The 27,913-nt window shown below is 44.2% G+C and overlaps 2 protein-coding genes and 1 long non-coding RNA gene across 7 annotated transcripts; 2 read left to right on the forward strand and 1 right to left on the reverse strand.

Annotated features, from left to right (window-relative positions):
* The first annotated feature begins 234 nt into the window (after positions 1-234).
* On the forward strand, positions 235-19,090 carry THUMPD2 (THUMP domain containing 2). 5 transcript variants are annotated; one of them, XM_033062091.1, is made up of 10 exons: positions 235-468; positions 9,792-9,924; positions 11,069-11,484; positions 12,235-12,312; positions 12,963-13,015; positions 13,304-13,391; positions 13,971-14,042; positions 14,630-14,744; positions 16,513-16,630; positions 18,066-19,090. In XM_033062091.1, the coding sequence occupies exons 3-10, from the start codon at positions 11,074-11,076 to the stop codon at positions 18,385-18,387; spliced, it is 1,257 nt and encodes a 418-aa protein (XP_032917982.1). In that variant the 5' UTR covers positions 235-468; positions 9,792-9,924; positions 11,069-11,073; the 3' UTR covers positions 18,388-19,090. The 5 variants fall into 5 exon arrangements, with proteins under 5 accessions (XP_032917982.1, XP_032917963.1, XP_032917992.1 ...); XM_033062101.1 differs by lacking the exon at positions 235-468 and adding an exon at positions 8,509-8,834; XM_033062053.2 differs by lacking the exon at positions 235-468 and adding an exon at positions 9,510-9,631.
* LOC116997433 lies at positions 1,449-6,638 on the forward strand. The gene is made up of 2 exons (XR_004418184.1): positions 1,449-2,277; positions 5,661-6,638. It is a non-coding gene; the product is annotated as an uncharacterized LOC116997433 (long non-coding RNA).
* LOC116997427 (melanocortin 2 receptor accessory protein) lies at positions 18,519-27,744 on the reverse strand. Its single transcript, XM_042779463.1, is given in 5 exon segments — positions 18,519-20,110; positions 20,113-20,218; positions 20,221-20,260; positions 22,985-23,084; positions 27,013-27,744. Coding segments are annotated over 5 exon segments (429 nt in total). The 5' UTR covers positions 27,119-27,744; the 3' UTR covers positions 18,519-20,033.
* Between the last annotated feature and the right edge of the window lie 169 nt (positions 27,745-27,913).

Raw genomic sequence — 27,913 nt, forward strand, 5'->3', positions numbered from 1 at the left:
GTGAGGGGGCGGGGTTGTGAGGGGGCGGGGTTGTGAGGGGGCGGGGCCGTGAGGGGGCGGGGCCGTGAGGGGGCGGGGCCGTGAGGGGGCGGGGCCGTGAGGGGGCGGGGCAGTGAGGGGGCGGGGCCGTGAGGGGGCGGGGCAGTGAGGGGCGGGCCCGTGAGGTGGCGGGGCCGTGAGGGGGCGGGGCCATGAGGGGGCGGGGCTGTGAGGGGGCGGGGGCGGGGCGGGGCAATGGCGGCCGCCCCTCACGGCAGCGTTAAATGGGTTCGGGCGGGAATCCTTCCCTAGAGTGAAGCACAAGGGGGATGGCTCCCACTGCTGGAGAATGTTTAGATGGGATTTGGGCAGGAATCCTTCCCTGGGAGGGAGCAGCCCCATCCCTGCAGTGTCTAGGCCGGGCTGGATGGGCTGGGAGCGGCCTGGGGCAGGGGATGGGACTGGGCGAGTTTCAAGGCCTACTGCAAGGTAAACCATTCTGAGATAAAATTATACTTCTTTGGGTTTTTCCCCCCCCCAATTTTGATTCTTCCTCCCTACCCCATCAATTGCGACTTTTCTGAACAGGCTAAACTTTATTTATTATGACACTTTTCATTGAGAGTAAACACTTCTGTCATGTTCTCTAGAGCTCTGCTTTTTCCTTTGTGTTTTATAGCAGGTAGAAAAGATTTCCAAAATCTGCTCCTTGTCTGAATTAGACAGTGGAAATCAAAATTGATTAGCCAAATTGATAAGCCAAATGCACTCACTAGATACTCTGTTGTGACTTTTTTTTTTAAATTCAGAATATTATGAACGTGGATTTAGTGTAATGGATTTGTATGAGTGTAAATGTTTATTTGAGCTATGGCTTCAGTTTTATTAGTGAACTGGCATCTTTGGTCACACAGGGATTTGGATTACTGATATATGCTTCCATTACTGACATAATTCATTTTGTGTGGAAGTTTCCTTTATATAATAATGAATTCTGACTCTTACAAAGAGGCTTATTCCTCTCAGCCCATGATTTTGAAGAAATTGCATGCAATTTAATTTTAATTTTTCATTTCGGTTTCCATAAGGGACTCACTAATTACTTTAGGCTGCACTGTTTAAGTCTAATGGGATGCATGTATCTGCCTTATCCTGTTCATAGAGACGTGAAGTTGTGTGTGCACTCAGCAGCAGACACCAAAGTGCAAACTTTATTTAGAGAAGGAACTTTAACCTATTGTAGTGAAAGTTTCTGGATTGTTAAAAATTATGAACTTTAAAGCAGGATTTGTGTGGTGATTTTTCTGGTAAGCTTTTAAACAATCCAGAAAATATTTCTGTATTTGAATGTGCTGAACTCGGTAAGAACAATACAATCTAATGTTTTCACACCTGTTGGCTCAGGCCCTCATCAAGGAGTGGCGGTGGGTGTTCAATTCTGTGCTGTCCTATTTGACTGAAAAAGCACATTACTTAAATAATGGATTTATGTAGGAAGTGAACATGTGCTGGTTCATTTTTAATTTAATCTACTGAGTGAGTTGGGTCTTTACACAGTGTCAATCTAAGTCTGTTCTGTGAACTGCAAAGTAAACTCAAGTTCACCCTCAGAATAAAAAAAAAAAAAAAAAGTCTTAATCAAAAGTTTCATTGAATCTTCTCAGGATGAAAACAGCAGTTTTAAGTGCTGCTAATTGGTTTTGAATGAAGGGACAGCAAAGAAAACCAGCTGTGATTGAGACTTGTGTGTGTTTTTAGAGGTTGCAAAAGCACCTGCAAGGAGCCCAGCCCATCAGTTTTATGCCCAATGCATAACCCTGCAAGGTTCTGTAAGTCATTTGTAGAAAGTGCTGATTTTAAAAAGTCATATTTAAAGGACTTCGTAGCCATCTGCAGGGCTTTTTGATAATAGGAAATCAAATGGTGGAACTTTGGAGCACAGTTACTTACAAAGAATTGTTCTGTTGGAGAATGGAGTATAGGGAGAGGAGAGCTCATGCCTTATTTTGGTGGCTAAAAGGAATGCAGAACTCCAGAGGGGCTCTTTAAAATGCTGTTTATTGTACACAAACGATGCAGCAATTCACGGGTCATGGGTGACAAGAGCCCAGCCCACAGCCTGTCAGCCCAGCTGTGGTTTGCTGAAAGCCTCTCTCCTTCTGCTTACAATACATGATTTACATTTCATTGTAGATCATCTTAATACATGACAGCCAATCAACACCTTTACAATTACCTATGGCCTATCACAACTACTCACATTGCCACATTCACGTTACTATTTTCCAGTCACAAAAGGTTAGTGTGTTAAAGAAGTTGTTTTTCAGTTTTCTTGCGGTGGAAAATTCTGAGATCTTTTCTCTACTTGCACATGGCATTTTTGTTTGTGAAAATTCTTTTCCTTTGTTTGAGGTGGATTTTTTCTTTGCTCAGAGCCATAAAAGCCCCTTCCAACTCACTTGCTCTTTGCCTTCTTAGCTACCCAGTGTGACTGGCTCAGCAATTCTTCTATACCAAAACTTGCTGTCATTTCTATACCTTCTTCAGATTCTCCATTCAAAGATCTTTCTGCTATACATACATACATATCTGTACATATATCTACACATCATACATACCCTGTCAAATCCTCCTCCTTCCCAACAGATGGCGATGTTGGAAATAATAAGAGAAGTCCTAACACTATGCTCTGTGTTTGAAAATGTGTACTTTTGTGGACCTGAATGAAAAGTGGGGCTGGGAAATTCTGAGGTGCAAGTTTAGCTATGTTTCAAATTCTTTTCTCTGTGAAGGAACACTATAAACATAGAATGGAGCAGACTGATTTCTGTGGACTGAAAGGAGCTTGGAGGATTGGGTTCAACCAAAAATCCCAACTGGAAAGGATTTAATATGAAGCAAGAATTACAGAGTTTATGCTTGCTGTAGTACAGGACTAACCAAATACCTGCCAGAAGTCTTTTAGAAACATGCTTAGCCGTGTTCTAGGAACAAGGGGCTTAGAAACACGGCTTTGCTCTTCTCCTGTCTGACTGATGGGAGGGACTGAAGTTCTGAGGTGTTCCCAAGGCTTCTCTGGCCTGCATAGAGAAATCTGTAATGTGTCAGCTGGAAAAAGCACAGGTGCTGCCTGCAGGCAGGCACCCAGGCAGGAAGAGCTTTTATTCTGCAAATGGCTTCTGTGTGGCCATCTGGATTGAGGGTGCAGTGCAAGCAATTTAACTGCTAAGTGTTCTATTTCAATTTCATAAGAACAGCATTTATCCTCACTTGTAGGAATTTCTCCACAGGGACTGATTTTATCTAACTGTAGAGAACATGATCCAAAGCTTTAATTCCTGACTTGAATCCCATTCCTGTCCCACTCTCTGAGCTGCCTGTTATTTTTGATGTCTTGGTGTTTGCCAGCAGTTCACAAGCTGTCTGGGCAGGGTAAAAAGGCACCTTGCACTCTGCTGTGTATCCCAGCAGAGGTCTGGCAGTGACACTGTGTTCCTTTTGGACACGCCTTGATCATACATGTAAGGCAAAGGATGATGCAATTAAAAACAAATTTCTTGAAAGAGCCATAAGTGAAAGTATGAATATTCATAAAAGACTGAGAGAGAAGCCATGGTAGTTTCTTCCACAAGTTTTCATTTGAAGAAGACAAACTTGGAGACCAGCAATACCTGAAACTGTGTATCTGCAACAGCTCTAAGTGAGGGATGCAGGATTTAAATTTTGGATATAAATAACATGCTGATGTTAGAAATTAATGTTAGGAGATCAGAATGTATTCTTGTCACAATAAGTGTTAGAGCAGGGTTAGGTCATAGGAATACAATTGCTTTTGCTTTACAATGAGTTATAGATAAATGAGTTTAATATAATATATGCTATATATAAACCATACCATTATACAATCATACAAATGCCTGCACTGTCAGACTCCAAATGTGTTTTGAGTTTGATGCTGACATTTCAGATCCTGAAGTTTTGTTCACATGTGAAAACAAGAAAGTGAAAAGAGGATATACTATTTAAAATAATACTGACAGTTAAAACTGCATCAAGATCAAGTTTTTGCTTTTTCACTCTTCACTTAATATTGTTATGGTAGTGTTTAAAAAATGGTCCTGAACTGGGGGGGAGTTGAAATAGTTCTTCAAACAGCATGTACGAACTCCATCCAGCATTACATACAAGCAGTGCATCACAGCCTGTTCAGGTAATCTTAGGGCTCTGAAATTTCTTATACTTTTTAAGTTTGGAGACTGGAACACTGCTCTTACCTCACTGCTTTGTGTCACCTGTAATGTCACATTTTGCAGGAGGTTAAGTGAGGTAAATGCCAGTGGCTGGCTTTTTAGTATCTGCAATGAAATAGGAACAATTGTGTAAAGGAATAACGTTTTGTATTGCAAGATAAGCAGCAAAACTCTAACCTCAAATATACTGATTTTATAACTTGCTGATGCCTAATTTTACTCTAGTAGGGAAAAAAAACCCAAACAGTTTCTTCATCTAGTTTGTATTTCTGTTAACTGTCAGTTTGTATGAACCAGCATTTTTTCTTTTCTCATTTCCTCAGGATATATGAATCAAACCCCAAAAAAGTAAATATATATAGTTTCTGGGTAGTTAAAAATGATGAACTTTAAAGCAGGATTTGTGTGGTGATTTTTCTGGTATATTTCTCCTGGGTAAGCTTTTAAACAATCCAGAAAATATTTCTGTATTTGAATGTGCTGAACTCGGTAAGAACAATACAATCTAATGTTTTCACACCTGTTGGCTCAGGCCCTCATCAAGGAGGGGGGGTGGGTGTTCAAATCTGTGCTGTCCTATTTGACTGAAAAAGCACATTACTTAAATAACAGCATGGATTTATGTAGGAAGTGAACATGTGCTGGTTCATTTTTAATTTAATCTGCTGAGTGAGTTGGGACTTTACACAGTGTCAATCTAAGTCTGTTCTGTGAACTGCAAAGTAAACTCAAGTTCACCGTCAGAAGAATAAAAAAAATAAAAAGTCTTCATCAGAAGTTTCAGTGAATCTTCTCAGGATGAAAACAGCATTTTTAAGTGCTGCTAATTGGTTTTGAATGAAGGGACAGCAAAGAAAACCAGCTGTGATTGAGACCTGTGTGTGTTTTTAGAGGTTGCAAAAGCACCTGCAAGGAGCCCAGCCCATCGGTTTCATGCCCAATGCATAACCCTGCAAGGTTCTGTAAGTCTTTTGTAGAAAGTGCTGATTTTAAAAGGTAATATTTAAAGGACTTCCTAGCCATCTGCAGGGCTTTTTGATAACAGGAAATCAAACGGAGGAACTTTGGAGCACAGTTACTTACAAAGAATTGTTCTGTTGGAGAATGGAGTATAGGGAGAGGAGAGCTCATGCCTTATTTTGGTGGCTAAAAGGAATGCAGAGCTCCAGAGGGGCTCTTTAAAATGCTGTTTATTGTACACAAACGATGCAGCAATTCACGGGTCATGGGTGACAAGAGCCCAGCCCACAGCCTGTCAGCCCAGCTGTGGTTTGCTGAAAGCCTCTCTAGTTCTGCTTACAATACATGATTTACATTTCATTGTAGATCATCTTAATACATGACAGCCAATCAACACCTTTACTATTACCTATGGCCTATCACAACTACTCACATTGCCACATTCACGTTACTATTTTCCAGTCACAAAAGGTTAGTGTGTTACAGTTTAAGCTAGAAGTTGTTTTTCAGTTTTCTTGCGGTGGAAAATTCTGAGATCTTTACTTGGAACATGGCGTTTTTGTTTGTGAAAATCCTTTTGCTTGGTAAAAACATCTTTTGATTGAGGTGGATTTTTTCTTTGCTCAGAGCCATAAAAGCCCCTTCCAACTCACTTGCTCTTTGCCTTTTTAGCTACCCTGTGAAACTGGCTCAGCAATTCTTTTCTTCTATACCAAAACTCGCTGTCATTTCTATACCTTCTTCAGATTCTCCATTCAAAGATCTTTCTGCTATACATACATACATATCTGTACATATATCTACACATCATACATATCCTGTCAAATCCTCCTCCTTCCCAACAGATGGCGATGTTGGAAATAATAAGAGAAGTCCTGACACTATGCTCTGTTTTTGAAAATGTGTACTTTTGTGGACCTGAATGAAAAGTGGGGCTGGGAAATTCTGAGGTGCAAGTTTAGCTATGTTTCAAATTGTTTTCTCTGTGAAGGAGCACTATAAACATAGACTGGAGCAGACTGATTTCTGTGGACTGAAAGGAGCTTGGAGGATTGGATTCAACCAAAAATCTCAACTGGAAAGAATTTAATATGAAGCAAGAATTACAGAGTTTATGCTTGCTGTAGTACAGGACTAACCAAATACCTGCCAGAAGTCTTTCAGAAACATGCTTAGCCATGTTCTAGGAACAAGGGGCTTAGAAACACGGCTTTGCTCTTCTCCTGTCTAACTGATGGGAGGGACTGAAGTTCTGAGGTGTTCTCAAGGCTTCTCTTGCCTGCATAGAGAAGTCTGTAATGTGTCAGCTGGAAAAAGCACAGGTGCTGCCTGCAGGCAGGCACCCAGGCAGGAAGAGCTTTTATTCTGCAAATGGCTTCTGTGTGGCAATGTGGATTATGGTGCAGTGCAAGCAATTTAACTGCTAAGTGTTCTATTTCAATTTCATAAGAACAGCGTTTATCCTCACTTGTAGGAATTTCTCCATAGGGACTGTTTTTATCTGACTGTAGAGAACATGATCCAAAGCTTTAATTCCTGACTTGAATCACATTCCTGTCCCACTCTCTGAGCTGCCTGTTATTTTTGATGTCTTGGTGTTTGCCAGCAGTTCACAAGTTGTCTGGGCAGGGTAAAAAGGCACCTTGCACTCTGCTGTGTATCCCAGCAGAGGTCTGGTAGTGACACTGTGTTCCTTTTGGACATGCCTTGATCATACATGTAAGGCAAAGGATGATGCAATTAAAAACAAATTTCTTGAAAGAGCCATAAGTGAAAGTATGAATATTCATAAAAGACTCAGAGAAGCCATGGTAGTTTCTTCCACAAGTTTTCATTTGAAGAAGATAAACTTGGAGACCAGCAATACCTGAAACTGTGTATCTGCAACAGCTCTAAGTGAGGGATGCAGGATTTAAATTTTGGATATAAATATAATGCTGATGTTAGAAATTAATGTTAGGAGATCAGAATGCATCCTTGTCACAACAAGTGTTAGAGCAGGGTTAGGTCATAGGAATACAATTGCTTTTGCTTTACAATGAGTTATACATAAATGAGTTTAATATAATATAGAAATGAGTTATATATAAACCATACAATCATACAAATGCCTGCACTGTCATACTCAAAATGTGTTTTGGGTTTGGACAGCCTGGTTTGATGCTGACATTTCAGATCCTGTAGTTTTTTTCACATGTGAAAACAAGAAAGTGAAAAGAGGATATGCTATTTAAAATAGTACAGATAGTTAAAACTGCATAAAGATCACGTTTTTGCTTTTTCACTCTTTACTTAATACTGTTATGGTAGTGTTTAAAAAATGGTCCTGAACTGGGGGGGAGTTGAAATAGTTCTTCAAACAGCATGTACAGACTGCATTCAGCATTGCATACAACTAGTGCATCACAGCCTGTTCAGGTAATCTTAGGGCTCTGAAATTTCTTATACTTTATAAGTTTGAAGACTGGAACACTGCTCTTACCTCACTGCTTTGTGTCACCTGTAATGTCACATTTTGCAGGAGATTAAGTGAGGTAAATGCCAGTGGCTGGCTTTTTAGTATCTGCAATGAAATAGGAACCATTGTGTAAAGGAATAACATTTTGTATTGCAAGATAAGCAGCAAAGCTCTAACCTCAAATATACTGATTTTATAACTTGCTGATGCCTAATTTTACTCTAGTAGGGAAAAAAAACCAAACAGTTCATTCATCTAGTTTGTATTTCTGTTAACTGTCAGTTTGTATGAACCAGCATTTTTTCTTTTCACATTTCCTCAGGATATATGACTCAAACCCCAAAAAAGCAAATATATTGCAGGTGGAGCACCTGGAATGTCTGAAGAATTACCAGAGTTGAAAGCTCTGTCCCCCACAGTTAGTCACTTAAATCCATATCTCCATGTAAATGTCATCATAGTTGCAGAAAGAGAAAGCTGTAGATAGCTTGAAGAGTGTTCAAATGCAAAAGAATTCATTCTAGGCAGAATGCTGGTTTTTATCTGCTTAATTTCACTGTCTGAACAGTTTTGTTTGTGCCTTCAGGTTTTTTTTATTTTGAAGTCCCAGAACAGCAATAACTAAGGCCTTATTAACATTTCACACAATGTTAAAATATTCAGACATTGATAGTTATTGTTCCAATATACACTATACAGTTTTAACTGTTCCCTATAATCGAATCTCAAAACTTGAAAAAGAAAATTAATGCTTGTGTTTCTAAAAATAAAATAATTTAAGCAGTTTCAGGAGTCGAAGGTCAAAATATAAATTGTAGGGAAATTACAGTGGACTGATAATGAAAAAGTTCAAAATTCACTGACAAGCTGTAGCATTTATCTGACAACAAGAAATGAAGGCAGTGATTGCAAGAGACATAAAAATAGATCTGGCCTGAATGATTGGTGCGTCATGTATTTGTGTTTGGACTGTCAGATGCACCTGTACCAAGCTTTGTGCCATTTAAAAATATATATATATTTTTTTAAGTAAACCACAATGCATATCAGCTCGTGTTTCTGGTGCTGCCCTGGACAAAAGTGCTTCCTGCATGCTGATGAAGGCTGTGTCTGTTCCGTATTAATGTGTAATGAAGTGCTGTCTTCTCGCTAATGGGAGCCATCGGAGGTGATGGGTGCTTTGGCAGGTATTTTGTCGATGATCTCTTTCTGTCTGTGGTGGAGATCACCGGGCTAGGTCTGTTGATATGCTAATTACGGTCGTTGTCCATGGCCCCGGGTGCTTGCTGTTTTTAAGAGGTTCTTTTTATTTTATTTTATTTGGTACAATCCTTTTATATAAACACGAATTATAACATATATCACACCTTGTTGGACTTTTGGGAACTGTTTAGCATGGCTACTTCTTGGGTTTGCTTTTTTAGAGTATGTTTGGTTTTGGCTTGTGGTTTAATTTTCTTTTTATTACTTTTTAATTTGGGTGGTGGCTTTGGCCTTTTGCAGCCCGGTGAGTGTTGATAATTGTTGTGTTAGCTGCAGCGTTTTTATCACACGTTTACGGGCTGTTATTTTAACTAAGCGGGTACTTTAAGCATATTATTTCTAAAAACTTATGCTTATCTTTTTCTATTAGAACAAAAGAAGGAAAGCCTATATTTATGCAAAAAAAATCTGTTTTAATATTATACATATAGCACTTATCTCAATATTTGCAAAAAGCCAACAATATATCATGCACTTATAACAGTCCTGCACAAACAGCACTCACAGGTTGGGTATCCTAAGGCTCAATAAAATAAAACATAAGAAACAATACAAAACACAAGCAGCCGGGCGCGGGCCTGCCCGTGCCCCGAGCAGGCCGCACAGGCCCCGCCTCATCGCGATGGCGGCGGCGGAGCCAGGGCGCTTCTTCTGCACGGCGGGCCGCGGCATGGAGCCCTTCGTGGCCAGGGAGGTGCGGGCACGGCTGGGCGCCACCGAGGTGAGCGGGGAGCCGGGGCCGGGGCACACCCAGGCGCTCCGGCCCGGCCCGGCCCGGCTCGGCTTGGCTCGGCAGGGAGCGCGGCCTGCCCGGCTCAGCGCCCTGGTCCCGGGCCCCGGGGCTCACCCCAGGCCGCGTCCCACGGGTGTTCTCCCCGCAGGTGGACTGCGTCTCGGGAAAAGTGTTCTTCAGGGCGGCGGCGGGGCTCGGCGAGCTGCGGGGGCTGCGGTCGGGGGAGCGCCTGTTCCTGCTGCTCAAGAAGCTCAGCCCGCTGCCGGTGACCGGGAGCAGAGGTACGGCCCGGCAGCGGCTGCGCGGGAAGCCTCAGTTATAAAGTGTTTATTTTTTTACTAGTGGCCGTGGTTCTAACTGACAGTAATCGATTCTGAAGTGTCTTTCTCCCACGTGTATTTTCAATATTTTTTTTAACCTGGAAAGGGGTTTTAAATTGTCTGCAATAGCTGCCTTCCAGGCTGTGTTCTTCCAGCACTGAATGTGTATGTGTATTTTTGTGGCTCTTTCCCCGTGTCCCGTCCCAAAAAGAGAACACCCCACCTGAAAACCAGAGTTAGTTCTGGATCTCCTGTTTATTTTAACAATAAGTCTGAATTTCTGTTAAACAAAGTGAATCCCGACCTATAGCTTGTGTCAATTTACTGTGAAGTACCCAGCTTCCTTCTAAGTCTCAGCTACTTAGGTTATCCTGTCAGTGTTGGAATGAGAATTTCGAGTTGGATGGATTGATGTCTGCCAGCTGGTGGGTTTTTATTTGGGCTGTTACCTTCAGCTTTGAGGATGAAATTTGATCATGATTCTAAAATTTTAGGTGAATAACTAGAAATTTTCTAGATAACCAGACCTTTTTTTTCTTGACCATCCTTGAGGTGTTTCAGTGAATTGGCCTCTCTGTTCCTTGTGCCTCTCTTGTAGCTAGCTTAGGACTGCCCACACGTGTCAGTCTGTGTTGCAGGATTGAGGGCAGAGTGATGAATGGGAAGCAGAAGTTTTCTTTCTGAAAGAATAAACTAGTTTTTGCCTGGGATGACTCAAAGTAATTCATCTTTGTACATGTCTTTCAATTCTGGAAAGAGTCCTGCATCCCCTAACCTGGGCCAGGTGCTTTTTGGCAGGATGGTTTGGTGGGCTGGTCCCCTGTCCCTGGGAATGGCTCCCACAGGTAGTCTGGTTTTCTACAGGCACTGAATTCTTGTGCAGAATTCAACCCTTGCATGATTGAATCTTGGTTGTGCAGAGCTTGTAATCAGAGGGATGTCAGTGTGGCTTCTGGTGGGTATGTGGGTGCTGGGAGCTCCTGTGCCTGTGGTTTCAGCTGCTGGTTTCTGGATTCACACATTAATGAAATCTGAACATAGCTGTTCTCAGTCTGAAGGGAAATGAAATGCTGAGGCTCAGTACTATACTGCTTTTTTCTTCCAGGGAAAATGCTTCAGGAGATTAAAAGCCTTGTCATGGAGGAGCCAAAATACTGGCTGGATATTATCTCTGTTTGGAGGAGGCTTCATGGACACGAGGGGAGAACAGGTGATGTCTCTCAAGAAAATGTGTTGGGTCTGAAGAGAAAGTCAGAAGAAGAGACAAGTACTGCAAGTAAAAGGCAGAAAACTGAACAAGTGAGCACAGATGTGCCTGAGGAATGTCAGGTGGAGGCTGGAGAGACCTGTGTGGCACCAGAGAGAATGAGCAGTCAGGAGTGCTGGACTGAGAGCAAGACTTCCTCAGAACTCCCTTCCAAAGGCAGTGGAGAGAATCCTGCTGCGAATGAGAAGCTTGGCTTCAGTTTCAGAGTGTCTTGTCGCTGTAGTGGAGCAATTGCCAAAGTACTTACTTCACAGGTATGCTGAAGTATCTGTGTTTTAAAGGAATTGGGCAAAGGTGAACAGAGATGTGTAGTTTGATTGTTATTTAGGTGTGTTCTGGAATAATAAACTGAGGTAAGCTATTTCTGTATTTTCTTAAAAAGCCCTTGGCCTGCATTCACCGTAAACAAGTGGAAATACAAATGCTATTTTTAATTTCTGTGCTCTATTACCTTTAACGTTTTTCAAATCAATACCTTTTATTAAGGATAAGCAAAGGTAAGAGTCTGAGGTTTCTGGGCCTATGGAGGCTGAGGAGTTAGCAGATAAGTTTACAGCTACTTAAAGAGTCATTGCAAGGAGGTTTTTTTGCTACTAAAGCTAGGACCTTGGTGAGGTGGGACACATGAGCCTCCCTACAAGAGTGTTTGCCTAAATTTTTGCTATGTTCGAACTTATACTCTGAAGGTAGTCAGAACTTTCTATATGTAATGAAAGCATTAAAATTGTGAGTTGTAGTGCATTTGCAGATTTTCTCTTGGGTAATCTGTCTTAGAGCCATTGGAAATATTTTGTGCATGTGATTAAGAATTTCATGTGCTGTGTTTGCTGTGCCCCTCGCTCACCTGCTCTGCCCTGCCCTACGTCTTCTGGTGTGAATTGTGTGAGTTGTTCTCTTGGGCACAGAGTCTTTCTTTTCCCAGGGATTTCTGAGGGTTGAGCATGCAAGGCTGTGATCTGCAGTTTCCTGAATTTTGATTGCTGTGACTGTTGCTCCCCGTGCAGGAGGTGGGCAGAGCCCTGGGCGTGGCACTGGTGAGGCAGTGCGGGTGGCGCGCTGACCTGCGGGACCCTGACCTGGAGGTATGCTGCTGTCTGCCTGTTGGTGCTCCCAGCATCACCCCAACACCTTTTGTTGTGTTCTCTGCTCCCTTGGCACATGGCACCGTGGCCTTTCCCTGCTGATCTTTCTGCTTCTGAATTTACCTGGAAATCAGATGGTAATGTGGCCTCTGTGTGTGTGTGCTTCCCAGAGCTCTGGAATAAACACCAGCCTGGCTGTGTCATTGTGTGTGATTATTTTATTTGTTTTGTTTTGTTTTGGGTTTTTGGTTTGTTGGTTTTTCATTTATTTATTTATTTAGTTGCTAGTACACAGTGAATAATATTCTCCCACTTGTAGTAAATAGGCTTATAACTAAAAATTCCCATGCTGCGTTAAGGAAAATCAGGCCCCCTTATAAATTCAAGTGCTTGCTGATGGATTCCTGGCTGACAAAATCCCCTTCAGCTTGCTTAAGCATTAACTCATTTATAAAGTGGCATTCAGATTATCTAGTGGGATGTCTTCCAATTAATTGTTCCTGTTTGTAGTATGCATTTTTGTTCTTAAAAACTGAGATCAGAAGTTTGTAGAAGCATCTGTGCCTGGTTTAAATGAGTTAAAGCTATTGTTGTGTCAGTTTGAGACTTTAAAATGTTGGGGTTGGTTTGTTTTTTTTTTTCTCTTTTAGATCTTTGTACATCTTAATGATATTCACTCTGTCGTGGGGATTCCTCTTTTCAGGTAAGCATTCTCCCCACTAGATTTGTCGTGGCAGTATCAAAACAAGCAAGATTTGTAAATCTTGCTGTCTACCGTGAGTGTTTGTCTTTTGGTTTGATAATCAGTGGTTGTCAAACTTGTCATCTGCCTGGATTTTAAATGAACACACAGACCGGACTTTTCAGTGAGTTATGGTTAAAAGCAGACTTCTCTCTGGCTCTGTTCATTTGTTCTTTGACATCACATGGGCTTTTCTGGGTGATTTTGCTGTTGTTTTCATTAGTTTCTTTGGTTCTTTGCTGTCTGCAGGCTTCCATTGGCAAACAGAGAGTACATCAAAACAGCAGGACTGCGGTCAACGGTCGCATGGGCCATGGCATCTCTGGCTGAAATCAGTGTCAGTGAATGTTCCTTGCACAGAAATGGAGTCCTGCATGATGGGCAGGGGGGTTCTGTGAAGGAGTGTGGTGATTTTAATGCCCCATTCTCCAGTGCATGTGGACAGGGTGTGCCATGCTGTGATGAGGGCGTGCTGTCACCTGCTGTTCAGGTGTCTGCTTGTAATTCCAGGTGCTTCTCAACAGAGCTCTTAGACAGATCTGTACAAGGATTAAGTGGCAAGATTTTTTTTGCTGTCCAGTGACAGTGAGAAAATGAAACCTTGCTTGGTGTTGTTTTCCAAGGAAATGCGATCTCTTTTCACAGATTAATTTGGTACCAATATCTGTCTGCAGTCCACTTGTAACTCCTCCTGATTGTCACCTCAGGGCTGTCTGTAGTGAAGCTACTGGTGCTTGTCACTGCATTCCCTGGGTTTGGCCTGGGATTGGCAGTGATTGTTGTTAACCTGTGCTGGATTCAGTGGGATTATGTACACCTGTTGTTAACCTGTGCTGGATTCGGTACAGGGGGATTATGCACACCCCTCTGTAAGCTTTGTCCTGGGTAAGGAGTCTGTCTTGCTCTGTTTTTGTAGGCTGGTGCCCTTGTGCTGGATCCCATGTGTGGGCTGGGAACGATACTGCTGGAGGCTGCCAAAGAGTGGCCTGTGAGTATCCCAGTCACAGCTGGCTGGACCTTTGCAGGGAAGCTGGTGGTTGTGATACAGGGGTTTCTCTCTGTCAGTCAGGCCAAAGTCCATTGCTGGAAAGGTGAAACCAAACCAGTCTTTCTAGGCAGCTGCTAAAAGTGTTTTAGTACAAACATTCCCCCTGATGAATGTCCTGCAGGCTGGTGCAGCTATTGATTGACACTGCAGGGTTTGTGTGACACAACCATGGACTTGCAGAGCTTCCTGGGCTTATGCTGGGATCAGAGGTGTGATGGGACAGTGCCAGCATTAGAGGCAGTGGGGCTGGCTGTAGCTAGCTGGGATCTTGCTGTTAGGACATGCTCTTGATGCTTCTGTCATTTCAAGTGTCTTGAGCACACCAGAGCATTAAAGGAGTGAAGACAGCACACAATTCCTCTGGTCCTCCATCCTCTGGACTGGGAAATGCTCTGTGTAACAATAGCAGATGTCCCAGAAAGGAGGTTGTCTTGCAAGAGCTGTGCAACAAGGCAATTCTGAGAAGGGTTTATAAAATAAATAACCCAATTGTTAACAAAATTACTTTTCTCTTTCTCTCTGAACAGGAAGCCTGTTACTGGGGTGCTGACATAAGTGAGTCACAGTTAGAGGGTGCAGATGAGAATATTAGAACTGCAGGCTTAGTGGATAAGATCGAGTTGCTTAAAGCTTCTGTGAAAGGTATGTCTGTAGGCTTTCCAAGTGAATTTTTTGGGGTTTTGGGATTGTACAGGAAATGTAGGTTCTCTTGAGGTGATCTGTAGAGCTAACTCCCAACAAATAGCTGTGTGGTGACTCTGTAGTGCTAGTGAAGGGGTAAGTATTTGTTCTTCCTCCCTGCTGCCTGCACCTGGGAGCTTTGGTAAGAATGAAGTCAGCAGAAGGCAATAAAAACTGTAAGTGTCTGGTGTGCACAGTAGTTGTTTCTCTTAATGGTGAATGTGTGAATACCACAAAGGGTATGTGCCATGTGAAAGTTCTTTGTATTTTAATGGGACACAGCCAGGACAAACCCAAATGAAATGCAGCTTAAATTTACCAGATGAGTAATGCTGTGGACTCATTAAGCTAAGCTGGATTGTTCATGTTTTGCAGTAGGAGTGTTTTAAATGGTGATGCCTTTCTCCTGTAAGAGGGAATCTGTTTGCTCTTAATGCACAGGGTGGTCTGTAGGGAAGGTAATCATTTCATGACCTTATTCTGGACCTCAGAGTCTGAGGCTAAATTATCCCTGTGTGAAATTCATGCCAGGCAAGCTGGCTGTTTTTCCCTGTGCATGAAGCATGCTTATTTTTTTACTTTTCAGGATGTCACTGTAGAGGTGGGCACAACACACAAAAGGCACACTACACTTCAGAAGGCTAATGCCTGTTTATTAAAACAACTGGCTGACTTTTATGCACTCTACAAAGTTTACACTTTGTTCATTGGCCACAATAGATCAACATAATGTTCATTGGTGTAAAACACATCTATGCCTCTGTTTTTCCCAAGACTTTTCTAAAAATACTTTTCACAGCTGCAGGTTTCCTCTTGCTTATCTTCTTAATCTCTTCTTGGTCTCCAGGCCAACAACTGTAGTCAGAGAATACTTCTCAAAACAAACCTCATTCATTAAGCCTCTCTAGCCCACAGACCAGCTGTGGGTCCTACTACAGCAGTATTCATTTCTTACCATCATGGTAAGAAATATTACTTATTTTTTATAAAAATGTTGGTTTATTTCTCTTTTAAAACCTGTGTTTGACTTCGGTTTCTAGGATAGTGGAAGATACTTAGGTGCCAGGTTTTCTGAACTGAACGAGTAGTTGGTGTCTTCATCACTGGTCAAAAGCTGTTATGTCTGCGTGCCTTGAGCAGGACTGTAGGTGACATGTCCTTTCATTTGCAGATAAAATTGATACCCAGTTGTTGTGCTGCAAGTGTTGACTCAATAATGGTCTGGGAAACATCTCCAACTCTGACAGAATCCAAGTAATTCTGGCTGTAACCAGATTCCTGGGGGGAGAAAAGGCGGATGGAGAGGAATTTGATGTGGTTCCTTGCCATCCACACATGTGCACTTGAACATTTGCACTAAGTGCTCACAAAATTAATTCTTCTTTTGTGTTTTGCTAAATTATTTTTGTATTTAAGATGTACTGTGTCTGGAGATGCAGCAGTTAATTTGGAGCCATGTAATGCCCTATAGGAGAGTCTTGCTGCAGGGGCAAACATCATCAGGAGCAGGGAATCTGCAAGCTAAACAATGCTGTCATGGGTTTGTCTCTTCCCAGTCTGCAGAGGGGTGGTGGCTCCAGCAGTGTTGTTTGTGAGGGCAGGTGCGGAAGGAGCTGTGAGTCTGGGTGCACAACCCAAAATGAGCTGGCAGTGTTGAAAGGGGAACGGGGCCACAGCTACTGTGCACTTCTCAAACAGTCAGAGATAAAATCCTGCCTTTATTGTGCAGCATTGCCATTGCCTTCAGAGAGCTTCGACAGTGTTATTTCGGATATTCCATTTGGGAAGAAGTTCAAGACCACAAATGATGCCCAGCTGCTGCCAGATATTCTGCAGGAAATTGAGAGGTACGTGTAGCCTTTGACACGCTTGGGGTTTGATGGAGGGGTCACAACAGTTTGTGATCTGAGCATGCAGTCAGCTGCAGATTTGCTTTATTCCAAGGTCTCCTGCTCTGTAGTCTGACCCTGTGCAGGCAGTGGAAGTCTCTTTTCCCTTAGAGACTGTTGTGTTGTGTCTTGCCAGCTGTGAGTGCTGATGGCAGCTGACAGGGAATGATCTTGTGTGAGCCATGCTCACAAATGCTCATGGTGAAATATTTCTGAGCCACACTCAAAAGTGTGGCAGAAAGGACAGAGAGGAGAGGCCTACCTGCACAAAGTTAAAGCATGACAGGCAAATAAAGCTGTAAGCCTTTTTCAGTTGGGACCTGCTTGTATAAAATGATAGACTTTCCTTTTTGATATCACAGCCAAACTTTGACCAGGCCTGCCTTGACAGGAAGGATCTCAGACTAGAAAAAGTGGCATGCATTTATATCTCTGAATATCTCATTAGCAGCCTGGTCTGATTTTAGGTGTGTCCTTTCATCTCTCACCCTGTCATTTTGTGGCACAGTTGAACCAAGCTAATAGGTGGGCTGCTTCTAACAGACAGTTCAAGCCATCTTCCCCTCTACTTCTTGCCTGAAAACTAACCCTTAGCCTAGGACTGGTCGTCAGTGGGTGTTGATCTCACTCACCCAATGCAGGAATGTGGTGGAGAAGGTGGGTGGCTCTACAGAAGGGTGTGACAATCTTTACTGTGCTTGTCTTCTTTTCTTATTAGCTGTATTGGTCTGTCCTAAGCAAAATACTCCCTTGGGAAGGTGGAGAGGAGGAAGGGATCATTGTCATGAGAGCCCCACCAGTAAAACTGTTCAAACTTGTGGTAAACTGAGTCAGGATAGTATTTTTTTCCCCTCTTTCAAAGCCAAGTAAAATGTTTGGACATATACCTAGAAAAATTAATTACAAACAACAGTTCATTTTCCTCTGCTTCCTGAGTTTGAAAGCCATTAAGGTTCAGTGGAACAGGGAAAGGGCAGACCTTTTAAAGTTTCCAAAAGGAAGGGCCAGTTTCAGAATTACCAATCTGAAAGCCCTTGCTGCACTGGGAGTCTGTTGGTTTGCAGTCTCCCAAAACCCCAGTCTTGATGGTGCTCCTCAGTCCTTGAAAGAATGCTGAGGGCACTGAAAAATGAGCCCATTTTCCCTGCTAACCCAATAGAAAGAAGTACTAACATCAGAAATGTTTTGGAGTTAGGGTCCTGTTCTTGCATTTAGAAAGAGGTAAGAAGATGCAGGATTTAAATTCCTCTTGAAGATGCAGCTCACTGAGTCGAGCTGTGACACACTCGGGCGTTTACTGAACGCAGGGGCATCTGAAGCATCAGCAGTGCTGCATTCTGCACAGGCACAGGGAAGGATGGACACTCACCTTTACTTTTCCTGTGATTGCCAGGGTGCTTCGTGTTGGAGGGACCGTGGTGCTGCTGCTGAGCCGGGAGCTGTGCAGGCGCGCGGACGGTTTGACCAGGAGTGCTGGGGGTGACCCTGCTGACGGCGACAGCGGAGCAGCCCCGGCCCCGGGCACGGAGGGGAATTCCTCCTCCTCAGCACAGGGGCGCGCAGAATCCGTTCTCAGCAGGCGTTTGGGGTCCCTGGTGCCAGAGGCTGTCCATGCCGTTAGTCTGGGCAGGACTGATGCTTTCATACACAAATACAGGAAGGTCTCTGCTGCTGGGAACGGGGAGCTGTCGGGGCCTGGGCTGGAGGGAACTTGAACCCCGAGATGCTGCAGGAGCAGCACGGCAAGGCTCGATGGGACCCTGCTGATGCAGACAAACCCAGTGCCATCTGTTAGACTGCCTCACATCCTCTGACATCCTAAGGCACTGTGGTTTTCTCTCCTTGGTTTTTAGGAGAGATGGAAGATGCCTGCCAGTGTTTCAGCCAGTTCTACTGTGTTGTGTACAGTGAAACAGGATAGAGCATAGTGTAATGAGGCAGAGTCCTCAAATCCTTGTTTAGGCAAAGCTGCTCAGTATTGGGAGGAGTTTCTATGGGAGAGAAAGTCTTTGTTTGCAGAACTGCAATACCAGATGTGGTAGCCCATGATCTTTGAGGTGTCCAACTCTTAATTTTAAAGTTATATTTAAGCTACAGCTTTGTCTGTTCTAGCTATTGTTAATGTTCAGATTGTTTTTAGGTGGAGGATAGGCAAGCCAGCTGAGCTGCTGAGAAGGAAGGGAGGACAGAAGGAGCAGCACTGACACCAGAGTTGCAGCAAGTCCCAGGTGTCTGGGCCCTGACTCTGTTCTGTGTGTGCTGGGTCCTCCCTGCCCTTGCCTCTCCCCCTCTCTCCCACACTGTTGTGACACATTTTTTCCTTCCCTATGCCTTTCCTCTCGATTCTACTGTCCCATCAAAACATGGCTTTTAGAACTGTATCAGCATTAAATAAAAGGCCCAAGGCAATCACTCAGTCCTTTGGGTTATAGCATCCTTTGTACAGAAGGCTGAGATAGCAAAAAAACAAAAATGATTGCACATTTTCTGTGAGAACTAAACAAAGACTTCTCACTGCTTTCCTAAGCCATGTCCATCTGCAGGAGCACTGGAGGCCTTTTGAGAAGGGAAAGTTAGGATAAAATACTAAATACATTTCTATGTGCTTCTGTGTCAAGTTTTTGACTGAAGATCACCTTAAAGAACAGAGTTGGACTTAATAATGTTATTTTGTTGATTTCAACAGACTTTCTCTCCAATGTTTTTACTGAGAAAAGTACAAAATGAATTTTTTGGGGGGGTTAAATAAAAGTGAGATACAAATGTAAATATTCATGTCCTAAAGGAGCCATCAGCTCTGTGCCAGCTCTGTACTGAGGTAAAAATTGTGTTTCTTTAAAAACCCACAAGCCCTTCAGAAGCTACACTGTGTGTCATGTAGAATTCCTAGGGGCTGACAGCAGGACATCTGTGAGCTGACTTGAACCGAGGCGCGTTTGACCGAACCAAGCTGTGTTCAACTGAACCAAGCCGTGTTTAACTCAGCCAAACCCAGCCGAACGTGGACGAGCTTAGACAATGTGAAATTCTTCTGAACTTGTAGTTTCTGATGTGTGAAGTGACATGGACCCTGCAGAATTCCAGCACACGAGCAAGAACAGCAGCAGAAGCTCCGCCTGAAGCTGATTTACCCCTTGGAGCTGGCCAACATCACAAAAGCTACAACACTGACATTAGGTAGGCAATGCTATTTATTGTTTTATTCCAACACCCTTGGTAGCTTTCTTTTAAAAAACATTACTGACACTTCGAGTATGTCCCACAGCATTCCCAAACTCCAAACCACTGGATTGCACTGATTCCAGCACATTCTGTGGCAAGTGCTCTGTCCTGGGAGTGGCCCCGGGTGCTCTCATGGCCGTTAATTAGCGCGAGTGCAGTCGCTGCCTAATGAACTCCTGCCCGACGCTGCGGTCCCGTTCGTAGCTGTGCTGAAAAGAATAAGAGGAGGTGTCTTTACAAACAAACTGGGCTGGTAGATAAACACAGATACTGACAGGTGAAAGATGTAAGGACTGGAGCCATAAATTCCAGAGGAATTCCACTAATTGCCACAGACTGTCGCTCACCCAAGGCCATGCTAAGTTCCTGGACTTAGAGGAAAAGAGCAAGAGACACAGAGAAAAAGAAGGGGCGGGGGAAATGCAGATCAGAGCAGGGTCTGTGTTAGGCGATTCGGCAAGTCCGTACCTCTCCAGTGCCTCAGTCAGTGGGGAAGAGAGAGGGAAATGGAGCTGGGAAATTAGGATAGCTGCGTCCTCCAACAACTTGAGAGACCATGTGGGCAATGCCCACGGCCTCTCCCTTTGTTCGAATGAAGTTGCAGGACTCCTCTCTTTATTCAAATAGAGTTACAGGAGTCCTGTCTCCTTTTTGGACACAAACCTCTGGTGTTTGTGGATTAATTTACACTGAGTTCTATGTGTTTAATGCAGCAGGTGGCTCCGAGCTGGGCTGAACTGAGCTGAGTAATTCAAAAAGCAGAAACAGACCCTCAAAGTCTGAGCAGCAGGCCCAGCACAGGTGGGCAGGTTTGGCATTTTCTTTGTTGTGCTGCGGGTGTATTCAAGACATCTTTCCTCTTTGTTTGACAAAAGCAAGACGAAAAAGAGTTCTTACCAAAACAGGATGTTTCCTCTCCAGTCTGTCAGGTAGCTAAATACCACCAACTAACTATCCATATTTTAAAATCAGCTGGAGAACTTGCCTCCCTGAGACCTGGGGACTGTCAGAGGAGAACTGTGGCCAGCTCTGTTAATTGTTAAGCACTCCTGGAACAGCAGAGAGGTTGGAGGAGGCTGGAAGAGTTCCAGTGTCCCAGTACCCAAAGAGACTGACCTGGTCAAGCCAGGTCACATTTAGCAGTGCTGTGACTGACCCCAGCCCGGGCAAAATCACAGAACTAAAGTGAGATGAGATACAACTGAAAAAGTCCTTAAAAAGACAGGGAAGCTAATTCCAGACTGTGGGGGTTTGGACAGACAAGTACAACGACAATTTCTGATGTAATTTTTTGAGGGAAGTGGGATTTGAAGGATAAAGGCAGCTGCACATCTGTGATTTTCTGTGAGGGTGGTTACTGAATGGAGTTTTTTTACTGCAAGAGATCTACCTGGAGCCAGCAGGGAGCCTTGGAGCCCTGGATTGAGCCTCTCCGAGAGCAAGAAACATGGATGAGGATGAGACAGATCTTCCAACTCTGTGGGCATCCAGCTTGGGTTTCTCTCCAACATTACACTATCTGGTAGGAAACTGATAGCCAGAATTTATGTTGTATATGGCTATCAGGCATGCACAGCCTCCAGTGAAATGCACAGGACACCTGGAAGGGGCTCGCCCTGTCCTCTTTGCATGGTGTGAAGTTCCAGCCTTGGCCAGGAACCATCTCCAGCCACAAAGCCTTATTTTCTGTATTGTTCAGGAAGTTAATACACATCACTGAAGCAAATGTTAATGCTCTGCATCCCAGCAGTGTGATCATCAGGTGCCTTGGCAGGTTTGAAATCATTGGTCCCATGCTCCAGACCTTTTGTCTTATTTCTGTGGGATAGTGCAGGGCTGACAAAAGAGACGGACATGGATACCTCACTGCAGGGCTTGTGCAGGCATCAGCCTAAAAAGAGGTGTGTCGGGGGGGAAATCTGCCAGGGCAGGGGGGATTCTGCTCCTGTCCCCCACTCTGGTGAAACCCCACCTGCAGAGCTGCCTCAGCCCTGGGGTCCAGCACAAGAAATTCGTGGAGCTGCTGGAACAAGCGCAGAGGAAGCCCTGGAGATGCTCTGGAGGGTAGAGCCCCTCAGCTCTGGAGCCAGGCTGGGAGAGCTGGAGGTGCTCACCTGCAAAAGGCTCCAGGGAGACCTTAGGGAGACTGGGGACAAGGGATGGAGGGAAAGGACAGGGGGAATGGCTTAGCACTGCCAGAGGGCAGGGCTGGATGGGATCTCGGGGAGGAAATCTTGGCTGTGAGGGTGGAGAGGCCCTGGCACAGGGTCCCCAGGAGAAGCTGCTCCTCTCACCAGGATGTGTGCAAGCTGGGAGAGCACACGGGGTCCTGCATGTCCCTTGGCCTGACAGAGATGGATGAGCACTGAAATGATGTGAAGGTAAAAGTTCTCCAGCCTTGACTGGTGATGTAAGCGTGCATTTGTTGGGTGATATCAGGATTATCACAAGAAAGGAGACAAGAAGTTTCCATGCAGATACTGGATGGCTGTCATGCCAAGGGCAGTGGGTGGGTGACAGCACAGAGGATGACAGGGCAGGGGGTGCAAGTTTACACTAGTGGCTTCTTCCAAACACTCTGAGATTTTCATGTACACAGACTTTTTTAGGAACAGTAAATTTTTGGTAACATGCCTCTTTTGCCTGCAATTTCATGTCCATTTCCATGTCTGTTGTGTTGTTAGTCAGCCTCCTGCTTTGTGGTTTATTTGGGTAAACTGCCTTTTTTTGTTGTTTCTGTTACCTTTTGTGAGCATGCCAGAGGCCCTAGGGTGCCAATAAATGAGAATATTAGTGCTCCTTTTGACTGCTGTTTCCCTCTGTGTGTTTGTGACCTAATCCTGACTCTCTGCCCAACCTGCTGAGCTGAATTTTCTGCGTCCTGATCTGATAAAGGAGGAGCAGTAGGCAAATGCATTAGAAGGAGCAGTGGGTCAAGAGACACTGGAACCAAATACTGACAGAAAAAGTGTCACCTCTGTGCAGTTATAAACATTGTGTGTCATTACTGATTACTCAAGGCAGTGAATGTTTCCTGCAGGTTATTTTTTCCCACCAGTATCCACTCACTTCATTTCTGGTTGTACTTACTTGGCTGGTGTTGATCCAGAGCAGGACATACACAGTAAAATAAGGAAAAGAAAGGTCACGAATGCAGCCAGGCCGACCCAAAAGGCAATGACGATGGAGTCTGTGGACACAGCACAGTGATTCTGTCACATGCATTTTTCAAAAATAAAACACAGCAAGATGATTTATCATCTCTAGTAAAGGTGTGCCATTTGATTAGTTCAGTTTGTCCTTTTAGAGAGAGGAATCTAAGTGCTGATTTGTTAAAGGTCTTGTGGTAACAGGGATGAGGGAGGGGCTGGAGTGTTGTGGTGCCTGGAGCTGTGCAGATTTTGAATATGGTTCCTTTCACACAACCACAGTGCAGGAGGGCTGAGTGGCTACTGCCTAATCCTGCAGGATCTTTAAGGAGAGGCCCTCAGGAAGGGAATTCCAACCTTGGAAGCATTTTATACCCAGAGAAATAGCAAGGGAAGTTTGTTGCCAAGTCCCTGTGACCCTTCCATCACATCAGTGCGGTGGGAAAGAATGTGCTCCTTGCCCTGCTCAGCTGCAGTGCCCCTGCAACCACCATAAAATAGTGCAAGATGTTGCTGCTTTGCCAGGAGCAAATGCTTTGTTAAGGAAGAGGATTCCCGGTGCCAAAGTGTGCTCTCAGCTGGTTTAGTGGAGTGTGAGGTGGCTGGGGGAGCAAAGGGAGCTGCTCTTTCAAAGGCTGCAGCGCTGTGCAATTATTGCCTGAGCCCTGGGCTCACGGAGGGAGGGATGAACCTGCTCCTGCCCCCACAACACATGGGGCAAGGTTTCAAAAATGCTCCTTCCTGGGATCACCGTGGTGGCAGCGGCCTTTGGAAGTTTGGGTGCTCTGCCCTGGATTCACAGCTGGTGGCTCACTTTGGATGAGGTGGAAAAAGAAGGGTCACTGACTCCAGAGACAAATATTGACCAAGATAAAATAAATCTTTCCTCTGAAAGTACAGAAAACATGGTGTTTTTGAATCAGGTCCAGTACGTTTGATTGAGTGTTTCTTTGTGAAAAAGTTCAGTATGTGTTGGCATCAAAGCCACAAAGAGATGAATTAGTCCAGCTCCTTTTAAACCCAAAACTAGAGGTGGCCCAGCTGTACCCTAATCAGAAACCTGAGTTTTGGCTGGGCTACTGAGAAATATCAGTGGGAAGGGGCAGCTTATTTTATTCCTCCTTTGCCCAGGGACATTTTGAAAAGCCCAGTTTTGAAGTGTTCCATGCCATTGGGACAGAAATTAAGGGTTTGGATTTATAGAATTCCCTATCAGAGATATTTTTACTTTATATTTTAAAAGCAGTTTGAATACTTTTCATGGAATTCACTAAAGCTAAATAAATTGGCTCCAGGGCTCAGGTGGAGCTTGAAAGTTTCCTGGGTTTAAATTCTGCCACCGGCATTTGTTTTTAAACTGGAATCACATCTTTTTATATTTTACCAATCTATAAAAAGCTTTCCTATTGCTAAATTTTACCAATATCTTTTGTGCGTGTGTGTGTGTGCATGTTTTTAAATACCCTACTAGTTCATGGACAAATTAAGATTTTTCATTATTTTTGTACAAAATGGAGAGAGATGCTCAGCATTACAAATAGAAAGCAAGACCATGGATTTTTATCTGGGTTTAGATTCATTTTCATGAGACAAATTCAGTCTCACGAAGTTTCAGGGACAAGCCACACGACAGAGGAAAAGAAGTGCAGAGATTCAGGTCTCTGTTACACATTGAAAAAATAAAAAATCCCTGGCAGGCACAACTCAATCGGGGAACTGCAGTCCCATCCCGGGGTCATGGCACCGTGCAGTTCCCTTGGGCTGCCCCTGCAATGGCCCTGAGCACAAAGCCAATAATCCCAGCAGCTTCTCGAGGTACAAAATGTAAATATTATGCCAAGACAGGAAAACCTGCAAAGTACATTCATTGCTTGACTGGTGCTTTTACTCAAAACGAGGAGAAAACCTAACCAGCTGTGGAATTGCTTCCCTTGGTGTTTTCACTCGTAACCCACTGTTCTCCCACTGGTATTTGGAGAACAAAGAATAATAGTACCGAGAGGATGCAGCCTCTGTTCCTCCTAGGCTGCTGACATGGAAAAATGAATATTTTCATCTCTTTAGTATATAAAAATGCCTGAAAGGGGCAGACTTCTCCACTTCTTTAGGGGGAGAGAACAAGTGGGACAAAAAAGTCAATACACAATCAGTTTACCCTGCTTTTTAATGGAAATAAGTCCGATGAGATCCTTTATAAGCACAGATGGGGTAATTTCCTCCTCAGAACTGTCAACAAATTTGAATTTAATTTAACAGAGGGGGAGCATCTTGTCTCAGAAGCTCAGATTCTAAAAATTTCAAGAAAACAGGCAGCTGAAGAAAGAGAAATACCCTATCAATTACCAGGGAGGGAAGTGCTGTAACACAAATGTCACCTCTATTATGCACCAGGTAATCCAAATGGTAGAAAAATGTTATTAAGGAGAAAACAGGGGAAAAGTTTATTCCTGATTTTTGGGTTTTGCTATGCCCTGCCACACGCCAGACTTACATCTACCTTAGCTAAGCAGTTTGGGGTTTCCCTGGTGGAATTGACCCTGGGGGTAGTAATCTGCCCTGACTTTAAAATTAAGAGAATCAGAGGAGCTGCTCATAACTTGCCTGGTCCCAGCAGCACCAAATGTTGCTCTACAGCATTAGAGGGCAAGATTTTCTGTGTGGGAGGATGTGGATATTCACACTACTTTTTTTAGGGGTGTGGTGCTCTAAGTTTGGAGGCAATAAACCCTCGGCTGATCTGAATGCACAGAAAAGCTTTTCTAGAGGTGGTTCAGGGTAAGGTTCTGCTCCTTTTTCCTACTGCTGTCCAAGCAAGTGAAGGACAAGCAGCTCCTAACACAGGCGAATTCAACCTTCACCACCAGAAAGGCAGTTTCTTGCATTCTTACAGACAGAGACATGAAGATGTTCTGAAAGGCTTCACATTTTCCTGGAATATATAATTTCACTGCAGTAGCCTTAGGAAAAACAATTTTAGTCTCTGAAACCACATCTGAACAGTTGCAGCCATCTTCAGTAAACTAAACTACAGTGAGTAAAGCCCATAACTTTGGTAATTCACTGAAGATACATCCTCAGGCAGAGGCCTGACAGAAATCAAGGGAAAGCGCTGCCTGCAGTGTAAGTGACTCCAGCGCCCCTTACCTGCTCTCCCTTGGTCTTTGCCAGTCCATCCACCACCCTCGGGTAATCCACCGTGATGCAGCTTGTCATTTTACCTTGGCAAAACCTAACCACTGCAGTTACACTAGAAAAACCAACATTAATTGCCACTATAAGTAGTCATAAAAAGACACTGCTGTCTCACTGTGCAAAGCCAGGTGCGAAATGGAACGAGCTCTTGCAAGGTGAGTTGGGTGAATACGACTTCATGTCCTTTGAAAATAAATTGCAAAGCCCAGCAGAGTCAGTTTCCAAAGCAGCAAAGCATTAGCACAATAATGGATATTATTACTTTATTAGTTCAGCAGCACTAAATCAAAGGAAGATTGATAAAAGAATATGTTTGCAGCTTATTGCTCCAGGTTAGTGGAAACACACATTTCCTTTACTAAAAGTCTGAATGTTTACCAGTTGCAATGTCAGCCTTGTCCCAAGATGAAAACAAAATATTTTTCATGAAAACCTCTGCTCTTTCAGTGAACTTTGGTGGCAGTAGCACACAGTGACCAGCACCCCACACTACAGATTCGCAAGTTATCAAATTTCCTCTTAGCAAATGACTCAAAAAAATCTGTCCTTGTAAACAAGAGTTAGTGTCAGCAGTCTTACAACTTAAAATACTGAAAGATAAAGCCCAGAGTGCGTGTTAGTAATTAGCCAGCTGAAGGCTGAATGGGCAGACACCCATTCTCACAAACCATGCACTGGCATGGACTCTATTGCAAGGAAACAAAGCCAGGTCAGGGAGAGGAGCTGTGCAACATTTCCCCTGTGCTAGATTAGTACCTACTAGTCCACAATACTTACATTTATTAACCTCCAACTTGCTTCCATCTACTGGAATTGGATCTATGTAATCCCAGTAATATTCATAAGACCAGAAATACTCAGAGGAGTTTGTCCTGTTAGCCATGTCAGTGGTGCCTTTGAAGCCAGCTCAGAAACTCCAACTCACTGCTTTGCTTCATTGTACTTCAGCGCCCTCAGAAAGAGAATTGCACAACTGATGCCTGTGCCAATCACTCTGGGTCCTGCAGCTCAAGGACTGCCTTGGGACTGAAAACATCTAGTGGCAGTGAATATTAATGTATGGCATTAGTAGTGAGAAATGTAATAATGCCACGAGTATTAATTGTAAAAGCAGCCCTGAAAATGCAAAATGCAATCCTCACTTCTTGCCGGACACTCGTGTTATTCCTCAGCATGTTTTAAACTGAGATGGGTGTCCCATAACCGAGGGACAGGGTGGACAAGTGCCAGCTGGGTCACAAACTCTTCTCTTTCTCAGAGCAGCGCGCTGTTCCTGGGCACTCCTGAGCACAGCTGGGCTGAAAAACATTCCTGAATGTACCTGGATGGGAAGGGTTGGGGTGTGCAGCAGCTACACCGGGAGGGGCTGAGCGCACTCGGCCTGTTCGGTCTGAGCTCACCGGGGGCAGCAGCTCCGGTCTGCGCTCCCTGGACAGGGACAGGACCCAGGGAGCGGTGCCGGGACAAGCCCCGGGAGCGGTCCGGGACAGACCCCGGGAGCGGTGCGGGACAGGCCCCGGGAGCGCTGCTGGGACAGGCCTCGGGAGCGGTGCCGGGACAGGCCCCGGGAGCGCTGCTGGGACAGGCCTCGGGAGCGGTCCGGGACAGACCCCGGGAGCGGTTCCGGAGCAGGCCCCGGGAGCGGTCCGGGACAGACCCCGGGAGCGGTGCGGGACAG

This window comes from Catharus ustulatus, chromosome 1 (assembly GCF_009819885.2).
Source record: "Catharus ustulatus isolate bCatUst1 chromosome 1, bCatUst1.pri.v2, whole genome shotgun sequence".
In the NCBI taxonomy this organism is placed as follows: Eukaryota; Metazoa; Chordata; class Aves; order Passeriformes; family Turdidae; genus Catharus; species Catharus ustulatus.

Bases quoted from the DNA above. Each gene is read 5' to 3' on its own strand.
- THUMPD2 (XM_033062053.2), top strand. From the start codon at position 9,533: ATGGCGGCGGCGGAGCCAGGGCGCTTCTTCTGCACGGCGGGCCGCGGC. The intron at 13,016-13,303 runs GTAAGCATTCTC...TGCTGTCTGCAG, and splicing joins GTGGGGATTCCTCTTTTCAG to GCTTCCATTGGCAAACAGAG. The intron at 13,392-13,970 runs GTCAGTGAATGT...CTGTTTTTGTAG, and splicing joins CATCTCTGGCTGAAATCAGT to GCTGGTGCCCTTGTGCTGGA.